Source organism: Muscardinus avellanarius (genome assembly GCF_963383645.1).
Source record: "Muscardinus avellanarius genome assembly, chromosome: 6".
Taxonomy (NCBI): domain Eukaryota; kingdom Metazoa; phylum Chordata; class Mammalia; order Rodentia; family Gliridae; genus Muscardinus; species Muscardinus avellanarius.
Genome location: NC_137791.1, coordinates 75,585,270 through 75,610,898, shown reverse-complemented (window position 1 = coordinate 75,610,898; position 25,629 = coordinate 75,585,270). Strand labels below are relative to the sequence as shown.

At 36.9% G+C, this 25,629-nt stretch overlaps 1 protein-coding gene across 1 annotated transcript in view; it reads left to right on the top strand.

The window, feature by feature from the left end:
- MRPL1 (mitochondrial ribosomal protein L1) overlaps positions 1-25,629 on the top strand; it is a gene marked incomplete at both ends in the record, with an annotated part of 102,239 nt that overhangs the window by 64,307 nt on the left and 12,303 nt on the right. The window contains one exon of the mRNA XM_080697215.1: positions 4,341-4,447. Coding sequence (XP_080553341.1) covers positions 4,341-4,447 — 107 coding nt within the window. The remainder of the gene's footprint in view (positions 1-4,340; positions 4,448-25,629) is intronic.

Below are 25,629 nucleotides of genomic sequence, written 5' to 3'. Positions count from 1 at the left end.
GTTTATCTACAAATGACAATAACATTTTTTATGATAACATCTGCTATATTGTGTTTTCATGAAAATGTATGCAGAGCTTAGTACAAACTAGGTATATAAAAAGTAAATACTAGTGGTGTTGCGTGAATACCCTCCAGTACTTGTGAGGCTGAGGCAGGAGAATTGCTGGTTCCAGGACAGCTTCAGCAACTTCTTGAGACCCTATTTCAAAGTAAAAAATAAAAAGTACTGGGGGTGTAGCTCAGTGGTAGAATGCCCCTGGGTTCATTCCCTGGTATCACCACCAACAAAAAGTACATACTATGTATGAGCCACTATTATTATTAACTGCATAACAATTCCTAATTATAACTACTTTATAACTATTGGTTTTTCACGTTTTTTTTTTTTTTTTTTTGTGGTGGTGGTACTGGGGTTCCTGGAAACCCTTCTACCTCCGGGCTACACTCCCAGATCATTTTATATATACTTTTTTTATTTGGAAACAGGGTCTCTAAGCCAGCAAGGCTGGCTTCGAACCAGTGCGATCCTCCTGTCTCTGCCTCCCAAGCATGGGGATTGCAAGCGCGCACCACCACGCCCGGCTTTCACAGTTATTTTAGAAGAACTCATTCTTTTTCATATTATCATATATAATTTCTACTTTTACAACTTGTTTGTTTGAGAAGTGGATAATTACAGAGTGCCTATTGTGGGTCTAGACATTGTATTTAGTATGGAGAATTGAAAGAAGATTTTTAAGAAGATACACATTGAGAAAGGAGAGATATGAGAATAAATTGCTACACTAAAGTGCAATAAATATGTTAGTAGAAAATGTACAAAGTACTTAGAGGAATGAGGAAGTACTTTGTGGAATTGAATTATATAAAGGTAGCAGTTTAGGGGGAATAGGCATTTGCTTTTCTAACCGCCTGGGGAATAGATTCTAGGTAGAAGGAATGGTTTTTATTAGTGCACAAAAGTATGAGAGAGCCAATTGTGTTCAGGAAATTACAAGTAGCTTTCTATCACTTGGTATATAAAGTGGTATCAGATAGTGGTGGTTAATGAAGTTAGGCAGTGATAGGCAATGGGCCAGGTCATGGAGGGCTTAGCATGCCGTTCTGTGGAGATTAGATTTTATCTTCTATGTAGGTAGGAGCCATTGAAAACCATTGCTCAGACGAGTGAGATAAGATGTTCTTAATAGAGTGAGTATTCTGGGGAATGTATAAATATCCAGGTGGCCATATGAGGATGGTGAGACTTGAACAGAGACCAGTGTATAGGTTATTGCAGTAGTCTAGATAAAAGAGGAAGAAGGAAAGAATCTGGCAGTGTCAATGAAGACAGAAGAGGAACACTGCTGTGGGGAGGTGGACTTAACAGTTATTGATATGGGATATAAGAGAAAGGAAGGAATCTCAATGATTCTCCAATTTGGATCTCCAGTAGTCCAGTGAATTATTTTAAAGAGATGATGAGCAAGTATGGGCATGGCAACATCACCAAGTGTAGGGGTTAGTAGAGGATAGATCTTCTGGTACAAATGTGTTGTATATTAACAGGAAATAGGATATAAAAATAAATATGCACACTGTAATCTCTAGAGCAAATAAAAAAGAGATATACTTAAAACTGAATAGAGGAATAAAAATGTTACCTTACAATTTTTTTTGCATAAAACAAAAGATGGCTGTAAAGAGTAAGAGGAACAAACAAAATGAGACAAATGGAAAATGTGCATCAAAATAAGGATGTAAATCTAGTCATATCAATCGTTGTGTCATTTGGAAATGGACTACACATTCCATCCAAAAGTCAGAGATTATAAGATGATGTAAATACAATCCACCTATAGGCTGTTGATAGGAGACACACTTTATATTTAACCACACAAATAAACTGAAAGCAAAATGATGGGTAAAAATATACCATGAAAGCAGTAAATATTAGAGAAATGAATTGGTCTTTTAAATGCAAGGCAAAATATACCTTTAAGAAAAAGAGGAATGTTGTGGGAGAAAAAGATGGGTATTTATATTAACAATACGATATACTCATTTAAAGAATTCCAAAATACATGGAAAAAAAAAACAGACAGAACTGAAAGCAGAACTATACTAATCAAGTAAATATAGTTCTTGGTAACAGAACACATGAACACATGAACAGCAAATCGATAAGGATATAAAAGATTTGAGCAACACTGTCACCCAACTTAACCTATTTGATATTTATAGATCACATTACCCTACAACAGGTGGTGTTTGGTGGTAAACATTCACCAGGCTATATCATTTGCTGGGCTATAGGAAAGTTTTTATTAAGTTCTTACTTATTAATTTAAAAGAATTGAAGTTAAACACAGTTTGTTTTCTAATCACAATTGAGTTAAGTTAGAAATAGTAAACATTGGCAGAATTCTCTAAATACATTAACATTAAATAGCTTTCTGCTAAATAACATTAAAGAAATTGGAGAATGTTGATGTGAATGTTAATAAAAACACAGCATATCAAAATTTATGAGATATAGTTGAAGCAATTCTTAGATGGAAATATGTAACTTTTTAAAAATTATTTTTTAATTACAGGTGTGGTGGCACACACTTGTAATCCCCACGCTTGGGAGGCGGAGATAGGAGGATCGTATAGGTTCAAAGCCAGCTGCGCTGGCTTAATTAAGAGACCCTGTTTCCAAATTTAAAAAAACAGTAAAATAGGTCTGGGAGTGTAGCCCATAGGTAGAAGGGTTTCCAGGAACCCCAGTACCACCAAAAAAAAAAAAAAAATTATTGGTTCATTGCAATTATATCTCACAGTGAAGTTGAATAGGTTAAAAACACACATACACACAGCTCTTTGTATTTCCCTCCACTCCTTACCCCATTCCTTTACTCCCTTTTCACACAAGTTAGTGAGATTGTAGTAATACCTTCCCATACCAACTTTAGATCTTAGACCAGAAATTATGCAATTACTAGAAGAAAATGTAGGAACAGTTTTCCAACATATAGTCATTGCTAGCGACTTTCTCAATAAAACCTGCAAACTCAGGAAATAAAACTGAGAATCAATAAATGGGATGACATCAAATTAAAAAGCTTCTACATAACAAAGGAAACCATCATGAGTCTCAAGAGTGAGCCTACAGAATGGGAGAAGATTTTTGTCAACACTCCTGATTGAGGACTAGTATCTAGACTATATAAAGAACTAAAAATGATTAATACTAAATAAAAATCTAGTAAAAAAAAAACAGGCAATGCAACTGAATACATACTTCACAAAAGGGAAATAAATAACTTTAAAGGCTAAAGTAGAGAACAGTTTAAGATTATGTTCTAAACTTCTATTTATAGATCAAGTTCTAAACTTGTTCTAAACTAAAATTATTTTCTAAAATTATTCTAAACTTTTACCTTCAGGACCTAGAAAAACAAAAAGCAAATTAGACTGAAAGTAAAAGGAAATAAATTAAAAAAATAAAGGTCAGAGTGGAAATCAAATAGAAACTAGACAAACAGTAGAGGAGAAAACTCAGTGAAAACAAAACTGGCTATTTGAATAGGTTGATAAAGTTGATAAAACTTTAGCTGGAATGTTATTTTTTAAAAGGGAAAAATAAGCCAAGTGTGGTGGTGCTCATTCCAATACTTGGTGGTGTAATTCCAATACTTGGGGAGGCTGAGACAGGAAGATTGCAGTTGCTGAGGCCCTCTGCAACTTAGTGAAACCCTGTTTTAAAATAAAGGATAAATTAGGGCTAGGGGTATAGCTCAGAGGTAGAATGCCCCAGGTTCAATCCCCAGTACTGCATAAATAAATAAATAAATAAATAAATAAATAAATAAATAAGAAAAATACTATCTGTATCACAAAATAAAAAGGAGGCATCAAAACATATCCCATAGACATTAAAAGATAATAGGCAAGCTGAGTGTGATGGTCCACACTTTTAATCCCAGTACCGGGAAGCTGAAACAAGAGGATTTCAGTTTTGAATCCAGCTTGCAATAGGCTCACAGCTCACAGCATTGCAGCTTGCTTCTTCAAAGCCAATAAGGAAGAGAGTCTCCTCCAACATAGGATTTTAATTTTATGTCATGTTGTCATCTACACATAATCATTCTGCCTTTTGGCTGTAGAAGCAAGTTCTAAGCTTCATCTATCCCTATGGAAGGACATTAACGAGAGGACAAACACCAGGAAATGGTGACCACAAGGGCTACTCTAAAGTCTGTTTGCTACAGTGTATTTGCTATTTCTTTACATGGAATATATATTTATCTCATTCAGTAATGTTTGCTATTTGTTTAGATGTAGTGATAATTGGATTTTTATTTTTCTGTTCAGATTCCATTGGCCGTGATATCCCCAAAATGCTTGAATTATTTAAAACTGGACATGAAATTCAGGTGGAAGAAGAAAAGAAGAATTTTCTCAGTACCAAAATAGCAGCAGTAAGTTATGGTGGAAATGATCAAATAATTTTTTTATATTTTTTGTTTAATTAAAAATTTATAATATTGTAATATACCAGACATTTGAAGTTGCTATTTGAACCAGCATTAGGGATGGCAGTAACTTTATATGTTGAGAATTTTTAAAAATACTTTTATTCATGTATTATAGTCTTACATCAGAGATTTTTTTTTTTACCCTATAGATTAAATACATACATTTTAATGGTACTTGAGCATTTTTTCCATCTAGAATTACCTGCCATTCACTGGCATTTACTTATATTTTGCCGTATTTATTCTAAGTATGTGCTTTTTGTTATCTCTCTTTGTGTGTGTGTGTGTGTGTGTGTGTGTGTGTGTGTGTGTGTGTGTGTGTGTCTGTGTGTGTGTGTGTGGTACTCAGGGTGGAACCCAGAGGCTTTCTACCTCTGAGCTATACTCCCAGACCTATTTTATACTTCATTTGGAAGCAGGGTCTCACTAAGTTGCTGAGAGCCTCACTAAGTAGCTGAGGCTGGCTTTGAACCTGCGCGATCCTCCTGTCTCAGCCTCCCAAGCGCTGGGATTACAAGCGTGTGCCACCACACCCAGCTTGTTATCTTGTATTTTAAGCTTATTGAGAATAGGGTTTAGATCTTGCATATGTCCTATAGGATATTATATAACAATGAACACATAGTAGGTATTTCATACTACTTAGTGGAATTGATTAATTTGCTTTATTTTAATAAGTTATGTCTGATTATTTTTAAAATTATTTGCCTATTTATAGAAGATACTAGAAATAAATTTCCAATGCCATTTTTATTATTTTTTTATATTTTTGCTGTACTGGTGGTGGAACCAGGTGCATTTTACCTCCAAGCCACACCCCCAGCCCTATTTTTAATTCTTTATTTTGAAACAGGGTTTCACTGAGTTGTAAGGGGCCTCACCAAGTAGCTGAGGCTGTCCATGAACCGGGATCCTCCTGTGTCAGCCTCCTAAATGCTGGGATTACAAATTTGAGCCACCATGCTTGGCTCTCTAATGCCATTTTTAATATAATGGTATAGATATGTCAGAATTATAGGACTGTTTTCAAATATATAAGCATCAGAAACATTAAAGTTATTCATAAAGAATCTCTGAAGTACCTGTTTTACATATATAATCTTTCTTCTGTCGATAGCTATAGGAATAATAGTAACAGTGAGCGAAATTTAAGCAGTGCCTATCAAATGTCAGGTGCTGTTCAAAACACTTTTTCTGTATTCTCTCATTATTTATTTATTTATTTATTTATTTATTTATTTATTTATTTAATTTTGTGGTACTGTGGATTGAATCTTCAAGCTATACTCCCAGCCTGATTTTTATTTCTTACTTGGAAATAAATAAAACAGGGTCTTACTAGGTTGATGAAAGTCTCACTGCTTGCGGAGGCTGTCCTCCAACCAGTGATCCTCCTAGCTTAACCTCCCAAAACTGGGATTACAGGTGTGTGGCACCAGGACTGGCCTGTGTTCCTTTTTAAATTATCAAATAAATGAGAGATAAACTTATGAAAGCTTGCAAGCTCAGAGAGTCTAAAAGTTTTTCTAACATCTCACAGCTAAAATGAGGCAGAATAGGTAGGTATTTGGACCTTGGCAATATCCTCAAACATCCAGTCTGTATCCCTATGTCATCTCGCCTCATGGCCAGAATTATTTGAAAAGGTGTTATTTGTCCTTTTTCTCTTCCTATTTTACTCTGAAGAGGAATTCTGTGTTATAGCCAACAGCTAGTGGTCCAAGCTAATTGAGCTCAGTCCACTGTAGATATTCAGAATTACAGAAGAAGCACTCAGCCAGTTTTATTGTGGGAAAACTTGCTTTAGAAAGGGAGCAAGGCAGGTTTACTGTAGTCAGAGATTGAGAAACTTGTACTCGCCACATTAGCATCAGGTTTAACTCCAAGTTAGTTGGCCTGAACTCTGCTAGATTATGATGTTGAAATTTCCTTATTCCCAAAGCCCTTAGCACTGCTTGTTTTTTAGGGGTGAGCTCTATTCTACAGCTGTAGAGACTTGAGTTTGAATCTGTTCTGCTCCTTAAGGGAAAACAGACTTAAAGCAAGTTTCTTAATGTGCTTGAAATTTTCTCATGTATAGACTGTGTATAGTAATATATCTATTTCACAATGTGGTTTTGAATAGTAGATAAAATTTTAAGCTGAGTGTGGTGGCGCATGCTTGTAATCCCAGTACTTGAGAGGCTGAGACAGGAGGATTGCAGTTCCTGGGGGTGTAGCTTGGAGGCAGAATGCCTCTGGGTTTAATCCCCAGTACTGCAAAAAAAAAAAAAAAAAGTTGTATTTATTGTCATAATTGCTTTGGTTGACCTTTGGGAACTGTAGCATAGACTTATAAGACTCTTTTTTTTTGGGGGGGGGTGTGGGGATGGAACCCAGGGGCATTCTACCTCCAAGCCACACCCCCTGCCCTGTTTTTTATTCTTTATTTTTGAAACAGGCTCTCACTAAGTTACAGAGGGCCTCACTAAATAGCTGTCCACGAACTGTGATCCTCCGGTTTCAGCCTCCCGAATGCTGGGATTACAAGCATGGGCCTCCATGCCTGGCTATAAGACTCTTAAGTAATCTTTTCAATATTTTCAGTAGTTAATAGTTTACATAGGTCCTGAATTACAGTGTAATAAACCATGGCATCACATTAATTTTTTTTTTCTATAGTGATTGAGACATGGGTTCCAGATCAGACTACTTAGATCTTTTGGAGATACAATTTTTTTTTTTCAGTGAGAAATAAGTTAATTTATTTGTGTAAAGAGAATCATTTTCAATGCAACTTAATTATAGTAGAGCAAAAGATTAAGGAAGTAGATTTTAACTTTCATAGTTCAAAGTCTAGTTCTAGCTTATGAAGAACTCTGTCTGCTTGCTTTTCTGAGGTTCTGTTTGCCCTCATTTCCCCTATATGTAAAATGATGCCAATGATAACTACTACATAAGCTAGGAAGGAGTAGATGCAATAATAACAAAATAACTATGTAGCAGATTACTACTTCTAGCTAAAACGGAGTAATAGGGATCTGACTTACCTTTGTACCTACAATAATGAGCATTACTTTAATGCTAAAAACCAAAGAAAACTACAGTGACTTGAGATGTGAAAATTTTAAACTGAGCCAGGTATGGTGGTGCACACTTGTAATCCCAGCATTTGGGAGGCTGAGACAGGAGGATCGTGGTTTGTGGATAGGCTTAGTTACTCAGTGAGGCCCTCTGCAACTTAGTGAGACCCTGTTTAAAAATAAAGAATTTTAAAAAATAGGGCAAGAGGTGTAGCTTGGAGGTCGGATGTCCCTAGGTTCCATCCCTAGACACACACACAAAAAAATTAAACTGAGTCCTAACAAATAGAATCCAGAACTGTCCTAGTCTGTTTTCTGTTACTGTAACAGAATACTGGAGACTAGGTAATTTACAAAGAATAGAGGCTTATGGTAGCTTTTTTTTTCTGGAGCCTGGGAAGTTTAGGAGCAGGGTGCAACTGGTGAAGGCCTCATGCTGTATTATAGCATAGCAGAAAGGCTGGAGGGAGAGCAGGTGTGTGTTGAAGAGGCAGAATACTAGGGACTGACTTGCTTCATAACTACTTGCTCTTTAGAGAATGAATCTACTCCTGTGAGAAAGGCACTAAGCCCTCTTAATGACCTAATCACTTCTTACCAGACTATACATCCCAACACTACCACAGGAGAAGTGAAATTTCAACATGAGTTTTGGAGAGGACAAACCTTATTTATATATTACATTATTTATTTTTAATGTTTTATTTTTATTTTTTAAATTTTATTTTATTGGTACACTATAGTCTCACATCATGATGTGGATCATGTTGACAATGGCATATATTTGCCCTTCCCCCCACCTCACTTCCCCTTTTTCTTCCCTCTCAATACTGAGTGTCCAGGTTAACTATGTTATATTCATATGTATACACATATTCGAATGTAGCTTTTCCATTAATTAACCTCAGGCTTTTTACTCTGCTGCCCCTCTTTTCTGGCTTTGCTGAGGTTTCCCCTCCATTATCTGGAGTCCCAGTGGTATCCCTAATACTACCTAGCTTGAGCATATTAGAGAAAACATATGTTCCTTCTTTTTCTGTGCTTGACTAATCTCAATTAACATAATGTTAACCAGGTCTTTCCATCTTGCAAATGACATGACTTTGTTCTTTATTGCTGAGTAGAATTCCATTGTGTGTATTTCCTGTAACTTTGCGATCCATTCATCTATTGATGGAGACCTAGGTTGGCTCCATATATTGGCTATTGTGAATTGTGCTGTTATGGACATGGGTATGAATATTTGCTCCATAACCTATTGTCAGCTTTTGGACCCACTTTATGAGTGTTTGTGCCCCTCTCTTGCCTCTGACAGCTTTGTGCTCAGGTGTTAAGGAGGCGGCTGTCATTGTAAATTAGTTCCATGTAGGCGCAAGGTTCTGATTTTTCTGGCTTTGGGCCTTTGCACTTTCTGGCTCTGGGCTCTGCACTCTCTGGCCCTGATGTGCATGCTCTCCGGCCCTGGGCTCCTTGCTGTCCAGCCTTGGGTTACCCGCTCGCAGCCCTAGGCTCTGCGATCTGGGGCCCTGTGCTCCGTGCTCTCTGGCCCTGGGCTCCGCATTCTCTGCCCTGGGTTCTAAGATCTTTGTCTCTGTGCTCTAAACTTTCAGGCCCTCAGCTCTGTGCTTCCCAGGCCTGGGCTCTGTGTTTTCTGGATGTGGGTTCTGTGCTTTCCATACCTAGGTTCTGAGCTTTCAGACCCTATGTTCTGCACCTTTCAGCACTGTTGCAGAATAAAGAATTAAAAAAAAAAAAAAATAGGGCTGAGGGTATAGCTGGAGGTAGAATGTTCCTGGGTTCTACGCCTAGTACTACCAAAAAAAAAAAAAAAAAAAAAAAAGAAAGAAAGAAAGAAATGAAATGAAAAGAAAAGAAAAGTAGTTGTCTGGAATGGGAATGAAAGGAAATGGGTATTAACAGCAAATGTGTATGAGGCAATGCAGATGTTAAAAACAGATTTAAGGTGATGGTGGTACAACTCTATAAACTTACTGATTTGAAATACTCATTAGAAATAATTTTCAAATTATGCCTCAGTAAAGGTTTTTTTTCTTTTTTTCAGTATGGGAATTGAGCCCAGGGGTGCTCTACTACAGCCCTTTTTATTTTTTGTGGTACTGGGGGTGTAACCTAGGGGTGTTCTACCTCCACGTGACACCCCCAGCCCTCTTTTATTCTTTATTTTGAAACACAGTCTTACTGAGTTGCAAAGGGCCTCACTAAGTAGCTGAGGCTGTCTGTGAACTGTGATCCTCCTGTCTCAGCCTCCCAGTTTATTTTTTATTTTGAGGTAGGATCTTACTACTTTGCCCAGGCTAGCCTTGAACTTGTGATTCTTCTGCCTCAGCTTCCTGAGTTGCTGGTATTATAGTCATGTGCCTCCATATTTAGCTTTAGTAAAGTTATTAAAAATGTGCAATATGTCAAGTGTAATTCAACAAAATTATTTTAAAAGTATTATACTATTTACCATTGTATCTGATATAAAACAATTATTCAGTGAATTTTGTTTCATTTATTATAGTTATAAGCAATCACATTAAATTGTTAAAAAATTTCAAAACAATATAATGAGGTTTTTATGAGTTATGCTGTTTTTATTATAACAGTTGGGAATATTAAAGATGTGTTTTGATTTGTTTTGTTCTTTAGTACCCTAGTTTATGAGAATTTGATTTAGAATGAGTACACAGTAAGGGCACTGACAGTATCACATGCTTAGTAGGGGTCTTCTTTATTTTGTATAACAGGAATATATCAATAAACAACAACCCATGGGCCAATTTTGATCATGGTTGTGGTCTGTTTCTACACATCTGTCAGTCAAGAATGGTCTTTATGGTTTAAGTAAGATGGGCCAGTCACTGAAAATGAAGGGACGTATTTTCCCTCTTATGCAGAACATAGGGAGAAATTAGAATACAAAAGAGACTCCAGACAAAGGAGTAGAAGCCCCAGTGGGGTGGTGGAGGGGGAGGAACCGAGGGGGAGGGAGACTTGATGAAGGAAATATTTCAAGTGACTTAATATACATGTACAAATTATCAGTACCAATCTCAGTACGGGGAAGGAGAGGGAGCTGGGGGGAAGTTCACCAAGTGCTGTGTGCATGTATGTCTCTTTCACTCTGAACTTCATCATGATATATGCTTATGATGTACCAATAAAAGTGAATTAAAAAGGGTTGTAAAAGAGAATATACTAAAGATTGGACAAAGCATGCAAAGCCTAAAATATTTACTGTCTGGTTGAACCCTGATTTAGAAAGATATTTTTGGGTAAGCACAGGGATTAATTTTGTGTTTTATTTGCCTGTGTGGGAGAGACAGTCTCACTAAATCATCTTGATGTCTCTTGTTAGGATTGTGCAAAGGGTTTGTGATGCTACATTGCTTCAAGATCTGGTTCTATTTTTTTTTTTTTTTTGGTGGTACTGGGGTTCCTGGAAACCCTTCTACCTCCGGGCTACACTCCCAGACCTATTTTTACATTTTCATTTTTGGAAACAGGGTCTCCTAAGCCAGCGCGCGCGGCTGGCTTCGAACCTGCGCGATCCTCCTGTCTCCGCCTCCCAAGCGCGGGGATTACAAGCGTGCGCCACCACGCCCGGCAAGATCTGGTTCTAATATTGATGTAATGTGAAATTGATCCTGAGAGGAATAAAGTACTTTTATTTTTGAACCAAAGTGATAAATGCAATCAATTTAATTATTTTTAAGTTTTTTTTTCTAACTTAAAGATAAGTATCTTTGCTTTAGAACTATTAAACTTCTGATTTTCTTCATCTCTTTCTTACCCCTTTTCTATTCATATTCCTAGCCCTGCCTGCTTTGATTTTCCACCCTTTTTTTTTTTTTTTTTTTGGTGTGTACGGGGGTCTCTTGTTGACTCCCTTTACTTTGTACCTTGTCGGACTCACCTCTTCCCCCATGTGCTATTAACTAGTGCTTGCTAAATGAGATTGACAATAGCTGTGGTCACTGAAATGTTCATAAATGCTGAGGTAAATTGACATTCTAATCTGTGTTATATAGAGATTTTCACTGTATCCTATATATTTAAAACTTTCCTCATGTAATACTTTTTTAAGCTTTATTCTCTGAACAGGAAAAACTTGTTAGTTCATTTATAATTTAACAAAAAAACCCCACAAAAGACCACAACTATCTTAATGCATAAATTCTGTTTAACAAATATTTATTAAGTACTTGCTGTATGAGGACAGTGCTTGTGATACAAAGAAGATATGTGACCTGCCTTTTCTTTTTTCTAAGAAGAATACATTTAGCAGGGGAAATAGATATGGAAATGAATGATAGGAACATATGGCAGCAACAGTATATATAAATATATCTATGCACACAGAAGTTATAGTAAAGAAGTAATGATTAATGTAATCATGGTATAGAGTAGGCCATGTGTTGCCTCTAAAACAAATTGGAAAATATATGCCAGATAAATTAAGGGTCATTACTTATAATTCAAAATAATATGTAAGGTGAAGAATGGACTACTATACATTTGATTGGTTAAACTGTATTTTTAAAATATTTCTTATTGGTGCATTGTAGTCATACATCTAAATGGAATACAAGATGGTGGAGACATTCATGCACACATCACACCATTAGCCCATACCCAATTCTTACCCTATATTTTCTTGCTCCCTCCTTCTCATACTTGCCTTAGTGATTGACTTTGGTATATTTGTTAAAGTATATTAGAGAATTTCCCTCTTCCCCCCTTCCATTCCCTTATTTGCTCATCTATAGAATCTCTTTCATCTAGAGTTCCTCCTATGACCCATTTCTCCCTAGCTTTAGCATATTAGGGAGAGCATTTGATTTCTTATTTTTGTGACTGACTAATCTCACTTAGCATAATGTCCTCCAGTTCCATTCATTTCCCTGCAAATGATGTAATTGTGTTTTTCTTTATGGCTGAGTAAAATTCCATTGTGTATATATCCCAGTTTTGTAATACATTCATCTGTAGTTTGGAAATGGTGAAAGAGTTCCCACTTCTCCATATCCTCACCAGCATTTGTTGTTTATGTTTTTGAATGATTGCCTTTCTAGTTGGAGTTAGGTGAAATCTCAGAGTAGTTTTGATTTGCATCTCTCTGATTACTAATGATTTTGAGCATTTTTTCATGCATTTATTGGCCATTTGAATCTCTTCTTTTGTGAAATGTCTATTTAATTAACTTGTCCAGTTTTTGATTGGATCATTTGTTTTCTTAGTGCTGAGTTTCTTGAGTTCTTTGTATATTCTAGATATTAGTCCTCTATCAGAAGAGTAGTTGGCAAAAATCTCCTATTCTCTTGGCTCTCGGTTGAGTTTCCTTTGCTGTACAGAAGCTTTTCAATTTCATGCAATCCCACATATTGATTTGCCTTTTGGTTTCTTGTGCCTTTGGGGTCTTGTTGAGAAAGTTTTTACTTCCTTGGTTAAGTTTATTCCTAAGTATTTTATTGTTTTGGGGAAATCCTGAGTGTAAGTGTTTTCTGCATTCTTTTACAGTAGATTTATGGCTGTTGTACAGAAAAACTGATATTTTAAGATGTCATCTGCAAATAGTGAAAGTTTGAGTTCTTCTTTTCCTATTTGTACTCCTTTGATTTCCTTTTCTTATTGCTCTGGCTAGAGTCTCAAGTACTATATTGAAGAGAAGTGGTTACTGGATATCCTTGTCTTGTTATTGTTTTTAGGAGACATTCTCAAAGTTTTTCCCCATTTAATATGTTGTTGGTTGTGGGCCTATTGTTGATTGCCTTTATGATGTTGAGGCATGTTTCTTCTATTCCGATTCTTTGTAGTGCTTTTATCATAAATGGATGTTGGGTTTTATCAAGTGCTTTTTCAGCATCTATTAAAATGATTATGTGATTTTTGTCTTTGCTTCTGTTTATATGATGAATTAAATACATGTATTGATTTTTGCGTTCCTGGGATGAACCATACCTGGGCATGATGTATGATTTTTTGATGTGGTTTTAAATGCCTGTTGCTAGTATCTTGTTTAGCAGTTTTGCATCCAAGTTCATCAAAGATATAGGCCTGTAGTTTTCCTTCCTTGAGCTCTCTTTATTTGGTCTTGGTATTAATGTGATGTTAGCTCCATAGAATGTATTTGGGAGAATCCTGTTTTTTCTTATTTCATGAAATAGAGTGAGGAGTATTGGGATTAGTTCTTCTGTTTTATAAACAGGTTTTATAAAATTCATCTGGGAAACCATCTGATCGGGGCTTTTCTTTGATGGTAAGCTCTTTATTGCTGGTTCAATCTCTTTGAATGCTTTTGGTTGGTTTAAATTGTCTGTATCTTCTTGACTCAGTATAGCTCAGTATAGACAGGTTGAATTCATCTAGAAAGTTGTCAGTTTCCTCCAGATTTTTTTTTTTTTTTTTTGGTGGTACTGGGGTTCCTGGAAGCCCTCCTTCCTCCGGGCTACATTCCCAGACCTATTTTATATTTTTGAAACAGGGTCTCTTACGCCAGCACGGCTGGCTTCGAACCTGCGCGATCCTCCTGTCTCCGCCTCCCAAGCGCGGGGATTACAAGCGTGCGCCACCACGCCCGGCAATTTCCTCCAGATTTTCCATTTTGTTGGAGTATAGTTTTTCAAAGTAGTTTCTGATAATTCTCTGAATTTCTACGCTGTCAGTAGAGATATCTCCTTTTTCATTTTTTATCATCATAACTTGGGTTGATTCTCTCTTATTTTTTAGTTAGGTTGGCTGTGGTTTTTCTATCTTGTTAATTTAAAAAAACCAGCTTTTGGTTTTGTTGATTTTCTGTATTTTTCCTTTTTTATAACCTACTTTGTTGATTTCTGCTCTGATTTTAATCATTTTCTGTTTTCTGCTGGCTTTGGGGTTAGATTATTCCTGTTTGTCAAGGGCTTTGGGGTATGTCATTAGGTTATTTATTTAATGATTTTCTGTTTTTCTTATATGAGTGCTCAGTGCTATGAATTTTCCTCTTAATACTGCCTTCAGAGTATCCCAGAGGTTTTGATATGTTGTATCTCTATTTTCATTTGTTTCTAGAAATTTCTTGATTTCACCCCTTACTACTTCTATGACCTTTTCTTCATTCAGAAGTGTGGTGTTCAGTCTCCACATGTTTATGTGGTTTCTCTGGGTCTTATAGTTGATTTCTAGTTTTATTTTATTATAGTCTGAAACGACACTGGGGATATGTCACATTTTTTGAATTTGCTAGTGCTATTTTGTGTCCCAGGATGTGATCTATTTTGAAGAAGGTTCCGTGAGCAGCTGAGAAAAATATGAACTCTGGTCCAGTTGGGTGGAATATTCTATATGTGTCTAACAGGCCCATTTGATTAGTGGTATTCTTTAGGTCTGAGGCATCTTTACTGGCCTTTTGTCTAGAAGATCGGTCTAATGGTGTGAGAGGGGTGTTGAAGTCTCCCAGTATTATTGTGTTGGGATATATATGATTGTATTGGGATTTATGTGTAACTTAATGTCACCAAGAGTTTGTTTTATGAAAGTCACTTTACCTTTGTTTAGGGCATAAATGTTGACTCTCGTTATTTCTTCTTGCTGAATTGTTTGTTCCTTTTATCAGTAAAAATGACCTGCTTTGTCTCTTACAAGTTAGGCTTGAAGTCTAACTTGTCTGATATAGTTGCTACTCCTGTTTGTCTTCGATTCCATTGGCATGGATTACCTTGCTCCAGTCCTTTACCTTAAGTTTGTTACTATCTTTACTTGTGTTTCTTGCAGGTAGCAGATAGATGGATTCTGCTTTTTAATAAATTTTGCCACTTTATGTCTTTTTATTGGGGAGTTGAGGCCACTTATGTTCAGTATGATTATTGAGAGATTTTTAATTTCTATCATGTTGAGATTCAAGTTTTGTTTGAGGTAGTGTTTGTTTTTCTTTGTTTGCTGGATGGTCTTTCTTTCTTTCTTTCTTTCTTTCTTTCTTTCTTTCTTTTTTGTGGTACTGGGGGTGGAACCCAGAGGCTTTCTACCGGTTATCCCCCCCAGCCCCATTTTATATTTTATTTGGAAACAGGGTCTCACTAAGTTGCTGAGAGCCTCACTAGCTGAGGCTGGCTTCGAACCTGCGCGATCCTCCTGTCTCAGCCTCCCAAGCACAGGGATTACAAGCGTGTGCCACCATGCCTGGCTACTTATTTCTTATTTGTAGTTAATCTCTCTGAGTATTTTCTCTAGTGTTGGTTTAGAAGACATAAATACCTTCAGCTTCTGTTTATCCTGGAATATTTTTATTTCCCTGTCTAAGTTGCTGGGTAGGAAATTTTTGGCTGCAGGTTGTTTTCTTTCAGAATTTGGAATATGCTACCTCAGACCCTCTTTGCTTTCAACTTTGTTTAGAAAGTCTGGAGTGATTCTAATTGGTTTGCTTCTGAATGTCACTTGTTTTTGTTTGTGTGTTTTGGTTGCCTTTAAGATTCTCTCCTTGGCTTCTACATTGGTCAGTTTGACTATTACGCGGTGTGGGGAATCTTTTCTCTGATCTTGTCTAAAGGGGGTTCTATAAGTTTTCTTTACTTGTGTATCAACCTCTTGCTCTGTTTGGAAATTTTTCTGCTATTCTTTGAAAATATTGTTGATCCCTTTGATTTCACCTTCTTTTCCCTCCTCTATGCCAGTTATTCTTAGGTTAGCTCTTTTAAAATGGGCCCATATTTTTTAATGTCCAATTCATGCTTTTGAATTGTTTTTTCTATGTTATACACTATGTGCTCATTTTTAGAGTGATCCTCTACTAGGGGCGAGATTCTATTCTCCATGTGTTCTAACCAATTGTTTATAGTTTGAACTGATCCCTTCACTTCCATGATTACATCCTTTATTTCTTTCAGGCTCTTTCTAAATTCTTTTCTGAAATCCTGTATCATTTCTACAATTACACTCCTGATTTGATCTTCTGGAGATCTCTGCAATTCTTTGTTATCATGTTTTTTTATTGTGGTGGTGTGGGAGCTCAGTGTTTTCTTGTTATTCCTCCTTCTCATGATTTCAGAAGTTTGTTATTTTGATAGATTTCTTTCAGTCTCTAGGTGTCAGCTGTTATATCAAAGGGCAATTTGTATTGTATTCAACAGTGAAATTTGAGTGAGGAAAGAAGTGAAGTCATAAATGGAAGAAATAGGGTAAAGCCTCAGATATGGTTGAATAGAATGAGAATATGAGTCTAAGGTAGTATCTATTAGAAATTAGAGATAGTGAAAATGTAGTATTCTAGTAATCAATGTAGAATTTCTGGTATGGTGATATGAAGTGGATTTAATACAAGACTAGAAAGAGAGAAAAAGTTAGAAAAGGGATAGAAGAGAGTAGGTTTGTACAAAGGTAAGAAGCTTGAGAGAGTATTGAAAGGAGGTTAAAAAAAACCAGGCATATACACTCACATACAGACAAAAAGAACCAACAATCAAAACAATCCCAACAACAAATTAATGCAACACTATAAATAAATGATTATTCAGCCTACAGGGCCTCTGTAGTCTCTCTCTCTGCAGATACCAAGTGCCCTGGCACCTTTTTCTGTTATAAGCCTGGTTCTCTGAGTCTTTCTCAGTCTATGCAGATGGTCAGTATTTATGGGTCTGGATCTATCATTAAGCCCAGGTCACCCTCCATGCTTTTCACAGATTTGGAATCTCATCCTCCCCATCCTCCATAAGTGGCTGATGCCTTTGAGACCAAACTCAATGTAAGAGTCTCTGTTCTCCATAGCTAGGGCTGGTCTGGTTTGACTTCTCCCCATTCACCATGATTTAGTGGTCTGTGGTTATTCCGGAGGTCCTACTAGTTGGGTCTAGTGTTTAACATGGGTCTTCCCCACAGTTTCCAGTGCGCAGAGCCTAAGGCTGTCTGAGCCTCTGCTGTGTCTAAAAGGAGAAACCCCACCCTCTCCAATCTGTCTGAGCCTTTGCTATGTCCAGCAGCAGACGCTACTCCCCACCCTTTTGGTTGAACTGCAAAGTCTCAAACCCAGGGAGTTTATCAAGGCTGTGTGAGTCTCTGGGGGCACCACACAGGATGTTCTCCTACAGGAACCGTGACTTCACTTATGGTGTTATTGAGCTCAACTCTGGATCTCTGGAGGGCATTGTAAGCTCAGCCACCTCTGTTGCAAGTTGTAGATTCTACTCCCTCTTTCATTGAGTTGAACTGCAAAATCTCAGACCCAGGGAGTTTATCACTCCTGCATGAGTCCCTGGGGGTGCCTTTCTGGGCACTCTCCTGTGGAGACTGCAGCTTCACTTATGGTTTTGGTACATGCTGGTCTGGATCTCTGGAAGGCGCGGTGGGCCTGGCTGCCACTACTGCAATTTGTAGCTTGTGTTTGCACAGGAGGAATGGATGACCCACAATTCCGATGGTCTATAGTTGCTTACTTCAGGTCCTTGTATGTTTTCCTGATTGTCCCTGGAGTTGGGTGCAGTGAGGCAAAATGGTGTCACTGTGGTGCCCTTGGCTGCAAAGTGGGTAGGTCTCTTCTATGGTGTTAAGCTCCACTCTGGATCCCTAGAGGGTGTGGCGAGTCACAGCTGGAGGTTATAGCCAGTGTTTACCAAGAAGAACTGATGACTTACAACCCGGATGGTTTGCAGCTGCTCACTTCAGATCCTCAGTTGTTTTCCTTTTGTCTCTGGAGTTGGGTACTGTGAGGTACCATGTCGCCACCGTGGCACCCACTGATGTAAGGCAGGCGGGTTTTTTTCAGCTCTCTGATCAGTCTTAATTTTTTTCCCCTGTTGCTTGTATCTATTATTTTTATTCCTCTACTGATAGTATCTTCTGGCTTTGTAGAATGCTGCTTTTGTGGCAGTAGAGACCAGGCAATGTCAGCAGGACTGGTATGTGCTGCTTCTCGGTCGCCATCTTCCTGGACGTCGGTTAAACTGTTTTGAAGGGACCAGATAATAGTTACTTAAGCAGGATAGAGTGTTAATTCTTCCAAGTTTGGACTGGTGGGTATCTCAGGGTTGTTCTTCCTTAACAAGGTTATATAAGGACCCAGGTTCCTTCTTTTTTCTTTTTTATTTTTTGCCATCTCCAAGGGTTGGTGTGGTTGAAGCTCTCTGGTTACCACATCTGAATTGTATGTAGCCTGATGAAAGAGACCAGAGGAGCTTGAGTAAATGGCTTCCTTTCAAGCCTGTGAGCCATTGCCCTGACTACTTTTGTCTCTGTCCTGTGTTGTAGACCTTAGTGAATGTGACATGGCTTAGCTGAAGGTCTGTCTTAATGCGCTATCTAATGAGATGGCCACTTGCCCAGCTACGATTTTGCTTAAGAGAGGAGACAAGTTTTACTACAGTTGTTATATTCTTACATAATAAGAAAATAGAAGCCAAGAAGTTTTATTTTCTTTACTGCTATAAACCTAGCTTCTAGAGGACTGTCTGGCATGTAGTCGGTATTCAGTAAATAATTATTGAATCTATGAATGTACATGTGTATGAATAAACAAAATTTTCCAATTGAAGGTCAGGTAGAAATTCAGAGATATTTTAACCTGAATAGTGAATCAATAGAAAAATGTTTTATTTTATAAATAATTTCACTGATTAACCCTAAACTTTCAAACAACCTTTGTGGAGTAATACTGCAAATGAAATATTACTTGCTAGAATTTAGCAAAATGAAAGAATTAAGGCTCTTATCCATGGTTCATTATAGAAGTCCTTAGCAAGATATATATTTTGACATTATATAAGAAAATTAAACTGTCCAAATATTGAAGCATGAAGCTGTCAGAATAGAGACTTTGAACTACTTTTCAAAAAGTGCTTGTTAGTTTTTTTTATAACAGACCACAAATTAATTTTATGTTAGTTCTGAGGCTATCAGAATATTTTTTGGTGTTTCTCACTAATAAATTATGTTAGTGATTTAAGATATTTGGCCTTTAACCAGAGCTTGCAGAATACTTTAAAGTATAATTAGAGGCCACTTGCATTGTTGATTGTTTTTCTTCACTTACCCTTCATTATAAGGTAAAATTCTTTCTAATTTCTATTAATATTCACTAATTCATTTAAAATACTATGCAGATATTATATGTCATATATTTGTCAGGAACTAAAGGTTTTTTTTTTCTCTTCCCCTTTCTCTTTTGACTTTTGTTAAAATCAGCTACTTCACATACTTCAAAAAAAATTGATATCATGTCAGTTGAGGTTTCATTTACTGAGAGTGGTGGAAAACAAAAAGTTGAATTTTTCAGTAGTAAAAATTACTAGACCTATATAATAATGAATTTGTGGTAAACATTTATCGACACAAGAGGGTGTGGACTATAAATGAATATTTGGAATGTGCTCATTTGATATGTTTATTCTATCATAGTATTTAATTCAATAAATTAAATGACTCTTACCACCTATTAAATATACACAGAAAAGCTTATAAAACCAGACCCATGTTTCTATACATACTTTTCCATCTAGTAAGTAACTAAAAGTAGCTAACTTTTTTGTTTGTTTTGGTAATGGGAATTGAACCTAGAGGCATTCTACTTCCAAGATACACCCTAGACCTTTTTTGTTTAAATTGTGAAATTCAGTGTCTCATAAAGTTGCTATGGTTGGCCTTGAACCTTAGATCCAGTCTTAGCTTCCTAAATACTGGGATTACAAGTTAATGCCACCATTCCCTACACAAATAGCTAACTTTTTATGTTTGAATTTAGTTGAGTAGAAGCTCACATATGTAGAAGTACTTAATATTATTTTCGTGAGAATTTTGATATTTAAGTCAATTCTAACTGAAAACTGTCCGGATTAAAACAGATAAAAGTTGAGGATAAAAACAGATTTGGATTGATAGTGCAAACGTTAAACCTTGGAAAGACACAGTGTACTGTGAAATTATTTTGTTTCAGATTATTTTGTAAATAATTTTGAGGCCTTTAGAGTGTTTCGCTGTCAGTACAGCATTTTGGTAGAATTTTCAATACTTTATAAAAAATGGCCTTCAAAAAAGTAGGTACTAAAGGACTTACTGTACTCCAAACAACTTTTTATTTCAAGAATTTTTTTCCTTTGCATATTTATATACATGTGAAGATTGTGAAGCAACTGTCATTATGTTTTTTTAAAAATCAGAAATACTGATTTTTTTTTCTTTGTTTCATCTTAGAACATTTTGGGTAAGAAAGTTAAATGAAGCATCACACATTTTCATTGAATCTGTTGCTTTAGCCTTAACTCTAGTTAAGCTCTAACTCTTAACAAAAAAGGAAAATTGGCAAGTAATGTGGGCACCTGGCTGTGGGATAGCACTTGAGGTTTGATTTTTGAGTAAGAAGTTGAAATGCGAGGACTTCCGGGAAGATGGCGACTGAGAAAGCGGGGCTTAAGAGCCCCGCTAACAACCAATCTCCATTACCACAAAATCAGCGCCTTTCATAGCCAGAAAACACCATCACCAGAGAAACAAAAAAATCACCAGGCTCCAGAGAGAAAGCAGACTGAGATAAGAGCTCAGAGCCACAGAGGAGATACACCGGCCTCACACCTGAGGACGCGGCAGCAGCACCATACTGCTGGCGGCAGCGGTGAGTTCACCGGACGGCTACAGCAAGCCGAGGTGAGCCGCTGCAGAACAGCCAGGTGGGATTTTTCAGCGCAGGAAGCATCTAAAGCTCCCAGTGGCTGAGCTCAGCACACGCTGCAGAGACTCAGAGTGGAACTCAAAACCAAGAAGAAATAAGCCAGCCTCACGGCCGAGGGCGTAGCAGCGGTGCCATATTGCCACCGGCGGCAGCAGCAGCGAATTCACCGAGTCCAGTACAGCTACATCTGTGAACTCAAGAACAGTGAGTCAAATTGCGGGCCCCAGAGGAGAAATCCCAGTACTGTACTCCCTGGGACTTGACCCAGTGGGGGAGGGGCGGTGGCAGAGATATCACACCATAGGAGAACATGCAACCTGGCACCCCCCACAGTCTAAAGCAGCCTCTATCGACTCTCTGGGTCGGAGACTCTGTGATACAACCCAGTAAATGAGTAGTGGGGTCTGAGATACTACAGACTCGAGATCCAGAGCACCTTAAGTGAAGTCATAGTGACCCAAGGGAAGAACCCAGAGAAGGCACAAACTTCCAAAATCATGGGAAAGAGGAATAACACTAGAGCAATGAATGCCCACAACCCCACAACATCAGAACCCGGTAAAACAGAAAATCAGAGATTTCTAGAAGATCAAATCAGGAAAATAACTGTAGAAATAATAGAGGTGCTTCGAAAAGAACTCAGAGAGAGCCAAAAAGAGATAAAGGATGCAATTAATGAAGTAAAGGCCTCAATTCGAAGCACGAACAACCGATTAGACCACATGGAGAACAGAATCTCGCTCTTAGAAGATGATCATTCCAAAAATGAACGCATAGTTTCTAATCTAGAAAAAAATATCCGACAGCAGGAATCTGATATTGAAGAAATATGGGCCCATTTTAAGAGAGCTAACCTAAGAATTGGAATAGAGGAGGGAAAAGAAGGTGAAACCAAAGGGATCAACAATCTCTTCAAGGAAGTAATAGCAGAAAATTTTCCAAACATAGAGCAAGAGGTTGATACACAGATCCAGGAAACTTATAGAACTCCCTTTAGACAGGATTGGAGAAGAGTATCCCCACGCCACATAATTGTCAAAATGACCAATGTGGAAGCCAAGCAGAGAATCTTAAAGGCAACAAAAACAAAGGGCCAAGTGACATTCAGAGGCAAACCAATTAGAATCACTCCAGACTTCCCAAACCAAGTCATGAGAGCCAAAAGGGCTTGGAGTAACATATTCCAAACTCTGAAAGAAAACAACTTCCAGCCAAAAATTTCCTACCCAGCAAAACTTTCTATCAAATTAGATGGGGAAATAAGAAGCTTCCATGACAAACAGAAACTGAAGGAATTTATGTCTTCAAAACCAGTGCTAGAGAAAATACTCAAAGAGATTAACTACAAAGAAGAAATAGGTAACACACACCGGAACCAGAGAAACAAGATTTTCCATCCAACAGACAACTAAGACTGGTTATCTGTGGAGATTCATTATTTATGTTAGTCTTATACCTATCTCTAAATTGTATTGTTTGCTTTTATTGTTGCTAATTTTTAGGATTTCTAGTTGGAATATTAATATACCTTCAGATATAGCATTTGGAAATATTTTATCACATTCTATTAGTAACTTTTAACTTTGTTTACATTGTCTTTGGATATACAATATTTTTTTATTTTTTAGGGAGTTTGTATACTCTTCTGTTGCCTGTGCCATTGAACTCATATCCAAGAAATCACTGCCAATTTCAATGTTGTGAGGTTTTATGACCCAGATTTTCTTCTAAAAGTTTATAGTCTTAAGATTTATATTTAGGTCTTTTATCTATTTTGAGTTAATACTTGTATATGGGATTAGGTAAGGGTTCAATTTTATTCTTTTCCATGTAATTATTATTTTTCAACAATATTTAGTTAAAAGATTATTATTTCCACCACCAAATGTTCGTGGAAACCTTGTCAAAAATAACTTGACAATATAGGGATGAATTTAGCTCTATTCTTGTATTTAAGTCCAATGGTTTATATATCTGCCTTTAGAACAGTACTACACTGTTTCAATTATTGTAGCTTTATATGGTTTGAAATCAGAAAATATATATCTTCTAGCTTTGTTCTGTTTTGAGATTGTTTTTGGTATCTAGAGTCCATATTCTATATTAGGATAGATATTTTTTCTGAAAAATAAATATATAAATATATGATAGTTTCACCTAAAAAAAAGAAAAAAAATATTCTCTGGTAAGAAAGAAAGCAAAAATAAATATTGAAATGTTATCTTTAAGTCATCAAAAGCTTGGTATCAGACAAATGATACTGTTATGTGAGATAATCATTTTTAATTTTGGATAAATTGCTATAATACTAGATGTCAACCACTAAGCCAAGCATGGGAAGGAGGGATGGGGAGAGAATGGGGTGGGGATTGGGTGGGGGCTGACTGGGTGATGTGTGCATGTATGTTTACAAAAGTTTGTATCCCACTATGATGTATGAATACAGTGCACCAATAAAAAAAAATAAAATAAATTTAAAATAAAAAGAAGTTGAAATGCAAGTATGGAAAGTCTGGCTTCCACTAAATAGCATGTACTTTTTACGTCCAAACAAACTTTCTTCTTCTGTTATTTTGCTTTCATTGCCTCTGTAATAGCTTTCACTCCCTTCTGCCTTTAATTCATCCCATAATTTATTTAGCTTAATATCCCACTAAATCTAGAAAAGGTCAAATGCCCCTGGTTCCAATGTGGGTTCCATCCCCAGACCCACCAAAAAAAAAAAAAAAAAAGGTAGACAGCAATCCTGTCTTCATGGGAGAAACATGTGAATTGTTTGTATATAACATCAGAAAACTGGGGAGATTTAAACAGGATCTCTAGACCGAGGAGGAGGGGTAAAGATCAGGTATCGAGAAAATTGAAAACAGAAAAGATTAAGTGAATATCTGTGTACTGAATGTTGAGAAACTCTGCTTCTTTTCCATAACTATCCCTTCCTCCTTGACTAGGCTCCCAGGACTCTGGCAGCCAGGCCTCATCCTTTCAGCAGATGAGAAGGGGTTTAATTCAAGGGTAATAATAATAGTAAGGCATTTGAGCCATCTTTACATTCTCTTTCTGTTCTGGATAAAGTGTTGTATGTTTTTGGTACTCTGAAAATTATTTGACATGATTAAAAATAATTGTTATAATTTATAGTTTGCTTTTGATACATGTTTTCAGGGTTCCCCTCTTTTCTCCTTACCTTTTTTTTTTTTAAAAAAAAAATAACTCTTTGAAGCTTTTCTTTTCTGCTTTCATTTTCCCTCTCTTTTCACTCTTTTATTTTTTCTTGCCTCCCTTCTTTGGTCATCCACCTATGTGTTAGAAAGACATGAAAAATAGAATTAAATTTATGGGAAAATGAGTTTAAACTTGTGGGAAGTGTGTACCACAGAATACTTTTTTAATGACATACACCTTCATTACTTTTTGTTATAGAGTATCTAATAAAAAATGTTGAGTATTTAATACAAACTATTGCTTGGTGATGGGTGCATCGGCACATGCGTATGATCAGCAAGCTGGGGCAGGAAGATTGCAAGTTTGTGCCCACCCTGGGCAATTAGCAAGATCCTTTTTCAAAAATAAAAACTAAAAAGGGCTGGGGATGCAACTCAGTGTAGAGCACCCCTGGATTCAGTTCAATCCTCAGTAATGCTAGATACTGCCTGAGTTCATAATGCCATTTAATTAACAGGTGTGTGTGTGTGTGTGTGTGTGTGTGTGTGTGTGTGTGTGTGTGTTATGTGGGTGCAACCCAGGGGCATTCTACCTTTGAGCTATACTCCAAGCCCTAATTTTTTTATTCTTTCTTTTGAAACAAGGTCTTACTAAGTTGCGGAGGGTTGGGTCTCACTAAGTAGTAGCTGAGGCTATCCGTGAACCACAGTCCTCCTGGTGGGGTGCACCACCACTCCCGGTTTAGATCAATTGTTTTTATTAAGAAATGTTTTAAACATACTTTAAAAGGTTGATTTCTAAAGATGCTTAACTGTTTTCCTATAATCTCATTTGCTTTATTCACTATATCTTAAAGCTTTAAAAACATTTGGCATTATATTTGGATTAAGTCTAAATTAGCATCAGTAAGTTTATTACGAAACATTGATTTCTCCTATGAGCATGTAGAGTACTACTTTTTCTGTTTATTTTCTTATATCACAGGACAGGTTCCTACTAGTATACTATAAAAGTTAAGCCAGTGACAGAGAACAAATTATTAAGAAACAGTATACTTTTAGGGCCAAGAAAGAATGGATGAATGAATTAACAAACATATTTTTAAGACATGAATATCACTTTATTTATTTTAAGAACTATTACTAGCTGGGCATGGTGGCAAATGCCTATAATCCCAGTACTTAGGAGGCTGAGACAGTAGGAACATAGGTTCAAGGGCAGACTCAGCAAATAGCAGGACTCTCAGCAACCTAGCAAGACCCTGTTTC